This window comes from Candoia aspera, chromosome 4 (genome assembly GCF_035149785.1).
Source record: "Candoia aspera isolate rCanAsp1 chromosome 4, rCanAsp1.hap2, whole genome shotgun sequence".
NCBI classification, from domain to species: domain Eukaryota; kingdom Metazoa; phylum Chordata; class Lepidosauria; order Squamata; family Boidae; genus Candoia; species Candoia aspera.
Window position 1 is genome coordinate 94,235,984 of NC_086156.1, and position 12,607 is coordinate 94,248,590.

At 38.1% G+C, this 12,607-nt stretch overlaps 1 protein-coding gene across 1 annotated transcript; it reads left to right on the forward strand.

The window, feature by feature from the left end:
* Nucleotides 1-278: 278 nt before the first annotated feature.
* On the forward strand, nt 279-8,574 carry LOC134496687 (vomeronasal type-2 receptor 26-like). Its single transcript, XM_063302397.1, has 5 exons — nt 279-440; nt 1,191-2,033; nt 5,101-5,328; nt 6,065-6,191; nt 7,673-8,574. Exons 1-5 carry the CDS (start codon nt 279-281, stop codon nt 8,572-8,574), a joined length of 2,262 nt encoding a protein of 753 aa, XP_063158467.1.
* The last annotated feature ends 4,033 nt before the right edge of the window (nt 8,575-12,607 follow it).

Here is a 12,607-nt window from a genome sequence, read left to right on the forward strand (position 1 = left end):
TGTTTAAATGGTGTCGATGAAGAGTCATATCTAAATAAGAATATGTATTTGCGACAGCTCAAATATTTAACTTTGTTGGTAGATACAATGAAGTCCATGCAAAGTCTGTGTGATAGTTATCTCATATATTATATAAATCTTCCCTCAGGGTAATGTTAAAGAATTACCAGCATGTCCTTTCATTAATATTTGCTGTGAAGCAGATCAATGAGAATCCCAAAATATTATCCAATCTCAGCATAGGGTTTCACATTTATGACAGCTACAATAACGCGAAGATGTCTTATCACAACACCCTGAAACTTCTGTCTGCCCAGAGGAGGACCGCTCCAAATTACAACTGCGGGAAGCAAAGTAATTTGATAGCTGTCATTGGGGGACTTGATGCCAAAGTCTCCCTTCATATGGCTACTGTCTTAGGCATCTATAAAATTCCACAGGTACGTGAAGGTAGGCCATGAAATTCACAATGCTGCTATATTAATCTCTCAGGAAAGTTCACAGTGACAGTTGAAATAGCCCAGGAAGGTCATTGAAGAACAGCACTTTGCCTGATGAAGCCAGGTTTCAGATCTCCTGTCTAGCTCCACATTCCACCTAAGATTATAAGATGTGACCAGCCGCATTTATTATTCTCACCCCTTTTATTTCTGTGGTTTTTAAAAACCAACTTAGCTTTGAAGAGTTCTTAACCCTTGAAAATGTTTGCACCATTATGTAATCTTGAGTTGTCCTAATGCAATTATGTCCTCAAATGGGTTTTAGAAACGATTCCTCTTTGTTCCTTCACCTTTATTCTTTTCCGGAAGAAGAAAGAGACTTCAGGAGAATATTTTTAACTTTAACTCAATCATGCAAGGGGTTAGTAACTCAGTTTTCAACAAGTGTAAAATGCTGTGGGCAGGTTCACATTTGCAAATAGATGCAGTCTCAAATTCTCTCTTTCCATGTTGGTTTGCCAAAACAATGTGGTTCTTGCCTACAAATGTTTTATCAGGACTGCTTCTTCAGACCTAACCTTTTGCCTATTGTAGGAAGACAATATGCTTCAGAATCTTAGGGTCAGTGCTTTCCTAAAAAAGACAATGTTCTTCAGAAGTGTGATGTCATCACAGGAAATAATTGAGATACTTCCTGGATATTTTTTGTAATTCTACCCTTCTTTCTTTCTTTTAACATCTTTTGCATAGATTGCTTGCTGTGTGTTTGCTCCAGTAATGAACAGTAACACCCAGCTCCCTTTTTTCTACCGGATGATCCCCAGTGAAACAAATCAGTACATGGGAGTTATTCAGCTGCTTCTTTATTTCCAGTGGAAATGGATTGGGATTATTTCACCGGATGGTGATAAAGGAGAAAAATTTGTGCAGGCATTGTTACCCCTGCTTTCCCAGTATGCAATCTGTGCAGCAATCATTGAAAGAACACTATCCCTTTCTGGTGTTTTAGAGAATTTTGAGTCATTTGAACCCCTTCTTGCCATGGCTGTTTCATTATCCTCACCCAGCATCAAAGTCTATATTGTAAATGCAGATCCCCAAGCTGTGGCATTCTTGAAATGGCTGCTATACATTTATGGGAGCATAGAAAGCTCAACACAACTAACTATAGGCAAGGTGTGGATTATGACAGCCCAGTGGGATTTCTCATCAGAGACGTTTCACCGGGATTTTGATGTACAAGTTTTCCATGGTGCCTTGTCTTTGGCAAGTCACTCAAATGAAGTGCTGGGGTTTACAGAATTCTTGCATTCTCTCCATCCTACCTCGTCAAAAGGAGATGGGTTTATCAGGATCTTCTGGGAACAAGCATTCAACTGCCTATTTCCTGATCCTAATGTGGACAAAGAGAATAATAATTCTTGTACTGGTGAAGAGAACTTGGAAAATCTCCCTGGAATTCTCTTTGAAATGAGCATGACTAGTCAAAGCTACAGCATCTACAATGCAGTCCATGCCATAGCAAATGCTTTCCATAAGATGTTCTTATCTTCCACCAGTAGGTTAGATCCCCCAAATCTGTTACCTTGGGAGGTAATGCTTTTCAAACAGATAATTCTCTTTATTATGGTTAATCCAATATGTCAGAGCTATTGCTTCTGAGAGGCTATCAAGATGTTTGTATTTCTTTACAATGTTATGTTTTCAACTTTGCATCTTGCCTGTGATGAAACAGATACCTTTCTCGGTCAGGCATCACAAGCAACATAGAAGCAATTAAGCTCTGTTCTGGTTCATGGGACTAATCCAATATATCTCTTTCTCCTTCTCCTTCTCCTTCTCCTTCTCCTTCTCTTCCTCTTCCTTTTTTCTTCTATCATCTATCTTTATCTAAATAATAATAATAATAATAATAATAATAATAACAGTAATAATAAATTAAACTCTCAATGACTCTGGACAGCACACTAGCCATCATAGTCCAAATCTTTTAGCAAGGTACATTAAATCTTTGTCTCTTGATGAAAGCTAAAATGTTCTTTTCTCTTGTTTTCTATTTCTATAAATCAGAAAGAGAAGTTTATGTGGGTCTATTTTGAGCCTCTTCAGGAATGTTGGACAAAAACATGTTTCAGAACGTTTTGTCACTGTTGTCATGGGACAGTTCTGACATGAGAACTTGTTGCTCTTGAACTGGTGTTCTCAAATTATCAGAGCAGCATAGAAATTGAATTTAGTTTTTTTCTTGGCTTCATCCACCAGTTTGTGGAATATGTGCCTTGGTATGCCATAAATTTTAGCCTGGATGTCGTAAATTTCAGCCTAGAAAAAGTTGTACTGTAAGTTCATGGAATATAAGAAAATAAATTCTGGCTCTGAAGGCTTACAATGTAAACTTTAGTCTAGGTAAAGAAAACAAGAAAGGAATTGGAAAAATAAAGGGCACAGTAAATGGGGTACTTGAATTATTATGTCCATTACAAACAGTATTTTTATTTCATTTCAACTGTTGAATCCATATTTGCATTCTTAGTTCAGTATCACATGAAAACCAGAGAACTGGTCCCAGGGACGTTCTCATATTCAGCTTTCCTACATTTCTACACAAAATGACCTGACTGTCATCTTTTAGACTAATGGGAAAGATCAGAATTTAAGGTATCCAGTAGATTTCATATCAAGCATAACCAGGCTTCATTTGGACAGAGGTAATATAATGCGTTCCATGTTTAGTAGCATAAATGGCTTTGTGTTGTGCGCCAGGTACACACTTTGCTGGATCGGGAAGCCCCCCAACCAGTCACTCATGCCCTTGTTATCTCCCATATAGACTATTGCAATGTGCTCTACATGGGGCTACCCTTGAAGAGTATCCAGAAGCTACAGCTGGTCCAGAATGCAGCCACACAGGCTATCTTTGGTGCCACTAGATTGGCACATATAACACCCTTACTACACGAGCTGCATTGGGTACCAGTTTGCTTCCAGGTCCAATTCAAGGCGTTGCTTATCACCTTTAAACCCCTACATGCGGCCAGGTTACCTGAGGAACTGCCTCTTCCCCATTACATCAAACTGGCCCACCCGATCATGCAGAAAGGGTACAGATGATAGATAAATAGAATACTTTATTGGCCAAGTATGATCAAACATACAAGGAATTTGACTTCGGTTGAAGAGCTCTCAACATATCTGTACAACATCAAAAATAAGCAATAGTAAAGCAATAATGTTATTTACTAAAACCATACAATCAAGAAAGAAAGAAAAAAATGAAGGAAATAACATTACAGCTATCAACCAACACACAGTCATATTTAAAAGGAAAATTTATGTTGCGGACCCCGTCAGTAAGAGAATTCCGTTTGGTGGGGTCCAGGAAGTGGGCCTTCTCTGCAGTAGCTCCTGCCCTATGGAACATCCTGCCCCCAGAGGTGAGGTTAGCCCCATCGCCCCTGGCCTTCTGGAGGGACCTGAAGACTTGGCTCTGTCAGCTTGCTTGGGGCGGGGACAGGAGTAGTTACGCTTGGGGACGGCTAGTGCCTTAGAGCATTCCTCACAGACATGGACTGAATGAGACCTTTTCCCACTTTGATTTTATTCTTATTCTTATTTGTTAATTGTAATTACACTTTATATACTGTATTTATATTTTATGCCTATTGTTTTAATAGACTACATTTATTGTAAACTGCCCAGAGTCCCTCTGGTGAGAGGAGATGGGTGGTGACAAATTTGAGGAATATATAAATAAATATCCTACCAACCATACCAAAATGATAAACTTTGGTTCTCATCTGACATTTGAACTTGCATTAAATCTGTTCTTCATGCAAGAACAGATAGTACATTTATTATCTCATTTATATTTTTAGATTGTAATTTTAGGTCTATATGTTTTTATTATACTTTTTTGTAAACCACCCAGAGTCCCCCATTGGCGGGAGATGGGCAGTGATATAAATTTAAATAAAATAAATAAATAAATATGCTGGGATGTGGTGGAATTGTATTCTATTCCTTATTTTTTCGAAGATAAGATGTTCAAATACACCTGAAAACTAACTGAAGAATAATATTAAATGAACTATATTATAGATAATAATTGCATTCTAACACAAAAATGGATATCACAAATGGCGGCCTCTCACAACAATAGTAGGGATTGTTGGATTGCTCAGTATTAACTCTGAAGGCATCTTTAGCTAGCCATAATGATGCCAAAACGATGAAACAGGCATTGTGACATGATGCACTTTCCATCTTTTCATACTAGCATCATGATGTTGCATACAAGTATGTAAGGGGAGGAGTTTGCATTAGGACCTCATTTTGTCATTTGTACTCCTTGCCCTGCTTCTGTGGATGCCAATGACCAATTATTGGGGATATGAAAATGCAGGTGCTGTTACACTCATGTTTTTCCTGCTAGTTGCCTGCCACATGATCTGAATCAGTTTAGACTGATGAGTTTGGATTCATATAGTAGAGCTTTTTTATATTCTCATTTTGCACATATTGAACAATATTGAGAGAAAGCACTTATTAAAATGAAAGCTGGAGGCTTCTCCAGTTTGTAAATTATATAAACAACATTATCCAAACACACAGTTCTTCTCTACTTACAATGTTTTATCATTGCTTGCCTTTCTCTCTTTAGCTTCACCGTTTTCTGAGGACCATCTCATTTAACAATAGTGCTGGAGACACTGTATCTTTTGATGAGAATGGAGAATTGGTGGCTGGATTTGATGTTATCAACTGGGTCACTTTCCCAAACAAATCCCTTCTTCGTGTGAAAGTTGGATGGTTGGATCCACAGATTTTACGTGGTCATAAATTAACTCTTCATGAAGAGGCCATCACATGGCACAGTTCATTTAATCAGGTGAAGTACAAATATAATTTCAAGTATGAAAAGCTAAATGGGAAAGTGCCCCAGTCTTTGCAATTCATAAATGATTTGTAGCCAGTAGAGCTTAGAGGTAAATAAATAAGTATTTTCTTATACTAACAAGCTATCATTTTAAAAAAACTACCTTCTAACTCTAAATCAAAGGCAGCTATAGACTGGCAAGGAAGAGGCAAGAAGAAGAAAAAAAACCTATTCTCTTGATTGTTTTTTTTTAAATCCTTCCCAACAACATGAAATTGTTTTAGAATGCATAGAATGCATTCCTTTCTCACTTCCTTTGACATGCAATATGAAATCAGATTCATTTGGGGCTTGAGTGTTTAATCTTTTAATAGCCAAGGGCTGCTCATACTATTTAGTGTGGGGTCTGAGGGGCTACGTTATTTATATAGAGTAGTCAAGGGCTGGCTAAAGGGGAATTTGGAAGGCTTTCTATGTTTTTTAATAGTTATGTCTCTAGTATAGAACTTAATATTTTGGAGACTTAAAGAGTGGAGAAATAATCCTGGCACCATTAGCTCTTATTAATATCTGATTCAGGAGCTGTAGTCATTGACATAATGTTGACTTTCCAGACACACCTCGATGCTTATCCTTTCCACTTAGTTCTGAGAAATGTTCCCCAGATTAAAAAAAAAAAAGATTCTGTAGTAACTAGACTACTATGTTTTCAAGGACATGTTTATTCATTTCTTTATCCTGTGGATAGAACCTGCCCATTGCTCTGTGTAATGAGAAATGCCATCCAGGTTACAGGAGAAAAAGGAAAGAAGGGGAGCCATTCTGCTGCTACAGTTGTGTTCCATGTCCAGTTGGGAAGATTTCAGACCAGAAGGGTAGGAGACGTAATATTCAATATTAGGAATTACAAATTGAATGGACACTGGTAGGAAAAAGAAAACACAACAATTTCCTTACCAGTACTACAGTCAATACCATAATCTCTCATGGTAAGCAAATCACACCAACAGTTAAAGCATGTCTTCATTCTCCAGAATCTGAAGAAAAGAAAATATTTATCAGGGTATGTTGATAAACCTCCAAAACAAGGCACCACCATCACTCAGAAGATAGATTAATACGTAGGTAGGTAGGTAGGTAGGTAGATGATTGATAGGTAGATAGGTAGATGATAGAAAGATAGATAGATAGATATCCCAAGACAAAAAGAAAACTTTCCCTCCCTCTGGCACATTCTTACCTGGGCCTAATAGCTAACAGACCACATAATTTCTATTTGGTGGCAGAAACTAATAATTTCTTCTTCCAGTAGAAAGCTATGGTGGCAATGTCAAAATGCTGCTTATGTTAGAAATATGATAATACATGTATTAATATTTACATAAGACAGGGATCTTTCTCCTTCTCCAATACAATACATCTATCACTTAGGAAGAACTATTTACAAGTTTAAATATCAAGGATGAGGTCTCGATTACTTCTTTCTCTGTACAGCCTTTGCAGCATTTGGCAATGGCAACGTTTCCCATTACCTAAATATCAACATACATATGAAATACCATAGGGAGTGTTTGCAACTTTTGTGAATGTATAGCTAGTTTCTATTAAGTTGTGAAAAGAACTTAATTGCATCCCTCTTTTAAGCATGCATTTTTTCCTTTGATTTAGAATTGGGTTCAATAGAACAGAGGGACGCGGTGGCGCTGCGGGTTAAACCGCTGAGCTGTCGATTGGAAGGTCGGCGGTTCGAAACCGCGCGGCGGGGTGAGCTCCCGTTGCTAGTCCCAGCTCCTGCTCACCTAGCAGTTCGAAAACATGCAAATGTGAGTAGATCAATAGGTACCGCTTCGGCGGGAAGGTAACGGCGTTCCGAGTCGTCATGCTGGCCACATGACCTGGAAGTGTCTATGACAACGCCGGCTCCAAGGCTTAGAAACGGAGATGAGCACCGCCCCCTAGAGTTGGATTCGACTGGACTTTACGTCAAGGGAAACCTTTACCTTTACCTCAATAGAACAAATTATTATAACCCATAAATCGAAATCTCTAGTGATGCTAGTGAAACTTTGACTGCAGTAAGTTTAGAATGCAGAACACTTATTGGTCTTTGATGTCATCTCTATTCTATAGTTAGGGGTGAAGAAGAATAGTCTGACACAGGTATTACTGTCCCACCAGTTCAGAATGAGGAGTGAATCAGCTATGCTTAATATTCTACCATTTCACACTTAATTTCTCTTTCTTGTTAATTTTTGTACAGAGTTGAAATAAATTCTATGTAAAACTTGGCAGAAAGGGCCATTCAGTTCATTACATTATGTATCTGTTTTGTTTTGTTTTGTTTTTTGTGTTTTAGACATGGACAATTGTTTCCAGTGTCCTGAAGATCAATTTCCAAATGAGAGCAGAAATCAATGTATTGCCAAGAGATTGCATTTTCTCTCTTTCCTGCATCCTTTGGGGATTACTTTAGCATTTTTGGCTCTCTTGTTTGTTCTACTCACAATCCTGATACTAGGAGTTTTCATCAAGAACCAGAACACCCCCATTGTCAGAGCCAACAACCGGGACCTCACCTATTCTCTGCTGATCTCCTTATTGCTTTGTTTTCTCTGCTCCTTGCTATTTATTGGCCAGCCACAAATAGTGACTTGCTATTTACGACAAGTTACTTTTGGTATCATCTTCACAGTGGCTGTTTCTTGTATATTAGCAAAAACAATCACTGTAGTCCTAGCTTTTATGGCCACCAAGCCAGGATCTAGGATGAGGAAATGGGTTGGGAGAAGATTGGCCACCCTCATCCTGTTTGGCTGCTCCTTTGTTCAGGTCAGTTTTTGTGCTGTATGGCTATGTACAGCTCCTCCATTCCCTGATTTTGATATGCACTCACTCCCTGGAGCAATTCGAGTGTGCTGCAATGAAGGATCAGTTGGCATGTTTTATTGTGTCCTGGGCTACTTGGGATTTTTGGCTATTGTCAGCTTCACAGTGGCTTTCCTAGCCAGGAAGTTGCCAGATAGTTTCAATGAAGCCAAGTTCATCACTTTCAGCATGCTGGTGTTTTGCAGTGTATGGCTGTCCTTCATTCCCTCATATCAGGGCACTAAAGGAGAATATATGGTGGCTGTGGAGATCTTCTCTATCTTGGCATCTGGGGCTGGATTATTAAGCTGTATCTTTTTCCCTAAATGTTACCTCATTATCCTGAGGCCTGAACTGAACATCAAGGAACAGTTGATAAAGAGAACCATTTAAGCAGAAATTTCAATCTGTAATTATCTAGAATAAAATAAAATCATTATAATGTTCCTGAATGGAAATTGCTACCTTCCCCCTCCCCCCAATTTTTTAGGCATTCCTAATAATTTAATCCTCGGCTGATTTCTATAAAGAATAGTACTATCTGAAAATAATGTTGAACCCTGGAGGTAATGGCTGAAGATTTTTTCTGAGAAAATTGTTGAAATGGGTGACAGCATGGACCAGAAGGAAACTTTAGTCATTCTGATCTTCAGAAGAGTTTATAATATGAACTTCCTGGATATACATGGAGTTTGTGCAGAAAAGAACTAAAGTGTTTTGCATCTCAGCAATAAAGCATGATTTACAGTATGTATTGTGGTTCAGGGCAGTCCATACTCATTTTAAAAGGAATGACAGAGTGTCATTAGCATATTGATGACAGCACTCTCAGTCAACTTGTTCCAGAAATTTCATGATACTGTGGTCAATAGGACTGAGAGCTGCTCAAAGGTCTGCATAATTAGCAAATACATATTATTCCATTACAGTTTCCACCACTGATGATCCTTCAAGGTGAACAATTTGTCTAGAATAAAATGGAAATCAGGAATATTGAGGAAATCCTGGGGTTTGGTTGTCATATGTTCTCCAACATGTTCCAGAATGAAAAATTAAGATTAATCATCTAGAATGGTAGAAATTTTTCAGGAATCATATATATTTCTGAATGGGCAGCTAGAGATGGTCAGATTAAATAGTTTTCTACTAGTGCTCCTTGCTAACTTTACCCCATTATTCTTTTTTTTTTTTTTAAATGCCCATTTTCTACTTCTTTGTCAACCTCATTCATGCCATAGCTGTAATACCAGTTGGAGGGAGGGGTTTTCTGTTATTTCTGATTATCCATTAAAATACAGAGTGCATCATGCACAACAACAAGAAATACCTGGACTGTGACTACACAACCAAGAAAAAAAAACCAATATAGAAATATAGCAAATGACTCTAACACAAATACAACTGTTTAAAAACATCTTTCTTCAATGTACTGTACCTTGGCTGAAAAAAAAGTCTACATGATCACTAGATGGCAGCCAATTTTTGTTTCCACATACTGGACATCCAGATCTTTATAGGTTCGATTTCGTGGCTTTATTCTTTTTGATTCAACCTATTGTTATATTTATTATTGTTGTTATTAAAATGTACGTATCTATGTGATAGCACAGACAACTTGTTTTGCCCCAGTGTGTGTACTTAGATTCTGAAGTAGCAGACAAGGCCTCATGTAACACTTTAGAAAACATGTTTCCAGAAGCAATTGTTGGTTTCCACAATGGTACTTCCTGAAGGTTTTTGGTTTTATGATTTGGCATGAAGATTATCAAGGCCAATCTAAAAGAATTCCCCATTGCTCAAAGTAGAAAAAAAATTCACTTAACTCACATGCTCCTGAAATAATGCTTGAGTTATTGGAATTCAGACTTCAACAGTTCATGAAATGAGAGTTGCCAGATGTATAAGCTGGATTCAGATGAGCCAGGAGTACCCAAAATCATCAATATAGTATATTTGATATTGTCATATCATGACAATATCAGATAAACTATATAAAGGAAAAAGCAAAGGAGTTCCAAAAAGTGATCTGTTCTTGCTTTATTGATTTCACAAAGGTTTTTGACTCTGTGGACCCCCCACAATTTTTAATTTGCCTTTAAAAACAGGGGTGTATTGACGCACCCCATCTGTCTATTCAGTAACTTGTATGATGATTAGGAAGCAACAGTTAGAATAGAATATTGAACAGCAACAGTTCAAAGCCAGGAAAGGAGAGTGTCAACTTGTGTACTATCGTCTCCCTCCCTTTTACTTTATTATCTGATCATATTAAAAAAAAATATGCTTGACTAGAGGAAATTTATATCGGAGCTGGGAGAAATTTCAACAGCCCCAGTTATGCTGATGATATCACTTTGGTGACTGGAAGTATAGAACACTTAGGGAATTTTGTGCTGAAGATGAGAGAAGAGAGTGCAAGTTGTCTGCTGCTAAATATTAAAAAGTTGATATTAAGAAAACATCTTAATAAAAAAATCTAAGAGTTTGAAGAGGCAAGAAATTTAATCTTCCTCAGCTCAGAAATTCATGGGGATGAAGACTGTACTCACAATAATGTTACATAATGTTGAGGCTGTGACTGTCCTCAGTTGTAATATATGGCCATAAAAGTCTGACAATGAGAGTGGATTAAATAATATAAAATGATGCCTTTGAACTGTGGTGCTGGGGAATATTATTTAGAACAGCTTGCACCACATGAAATAATACAATACTCTACTTAAAGAAACCCTTAGTGCTCATTTAAAGCACTAATAACAAAGGTAAAACTTCAATGCATTGGATACATTATGTGAAGGCACTGGAAAATATGCTGAGGCCTTGGAAAACGGAAAGCAAAGAGTTTGAAAGAAATGAAATGCCAGGAAGTAGTAACTTACTGACAGAGAACCCTGGTGGAATGATCTTATTAGAGCATGGGGTTAGAAGTGATTGAATGACTGAAGAAAAGCAGTAACAATAAGGACCCTCTCAGAGACCATACCCATGGAAGTTTTTAGTTTCCGAAGATAGGAGCCATATGAAATGAAAGGTCAGAATCATGTCCTCCACTTACAGGAATTGGATTATTTAGTTTATTACAACTGAATTTGTAATAAACAATCCTTTTCCATCTCAATAGAAGTTTTAGAGCAGCATTTCTCAACCAGGGTTCCATGGAACCCTAGGGTTCTGCGTAGGGTCACTAGGGGTTCCCTGGGAGATCATGATTTATTTAAAAAATAAATTTATTTCAAATTTGGGCAACTTCACATTAAAGAGGTAAGTTTCATTCTTTAGTTTTAGTTGAAGAACACTGTTAATGCCTATATACAGGCCTACACATGAAACAAATATAGCAATTTTGTAACCTTTGGCTTATATTTGAGCCTGAATGTGTAGCGATTCCCCATGGCCTGAAAAATATTCCCAGGGTTCCTCCAAGGTCAAAAAGTTGAGAAGGGCTGTTTTAGAGTGTTCTGAAAAGTCATCTTTTCATTTGTAGCAAGAGGGAGGAAGGATAAGAGGACTCTCACAAACACTGCAAGAAGCTTCAAGACTGTTGCAGTTCACTTCAGAACAACAACAACAACAACAATAAAAAGCCACCACAACATGCACAGTAGTGCTTAGTAGAAAATCTGCAGGAGTTCAAACTTATGAAGTCAAGTTTGTGAAGAGCTTGTGATTCTTCTTTACCTTATTTTTCAAAAAAAGAATGAAATCAGTGCAACAGTATTAGTAAAACCAGGGCTGCAACGGGGGGGGGGGGGAGTGGGGCATGTGCCCTGGGCGCCGTGCTGGTGGGGTGCCAAAATGAGTGCTGGGGGGGGCGTCAAAATGAGCGCGGAATCCATGTTTGCCCCGGGTGACACAGACCCTAGCTGCGGCTCTGAGCAAAACTCATATACATCACTATGAATCAGGTATGTCCAAACACCAAGATAATCAATGATGGCAAATAAAAATTATTCTAAGAAAGCTTAGATTCCTCTTATCAAAAGAATATCACTTAAGTAAATATAAACTGGTTTAAGAACTGGCCATGCTTTCTTCACTTTGGGCTTGGCTCCCACGCATAAACTGGTTGAAAATGAAGCCAGTTTTCCTGATTTTAGTGCCTTCCTCCACTTTGGCCATATCACTCTTAAGTTATTCCCGTTATTCCTGGATTATATCTTTTATTGATTTCAGTAAAAGGCAATGCACTAAATGCTTGGAAATCTCATTTCTGTCTCTTTCCACCCTGTGTGTGAGTGAATGAGTGACCCTGTGAGCCAGCTGTTCTCTCTAATCAGCTATCACAGCTCTTCTCAGGGTTAGATATGAATACCATACATGCAAAGAGAAGCAGGAAGTTCCATCACTTGGGCTCTATAACCACGAAAACAATCTACATCCCAGCAGAGCTTCCCCAGAAGATATGAAGACGTGCATGGAACCATAC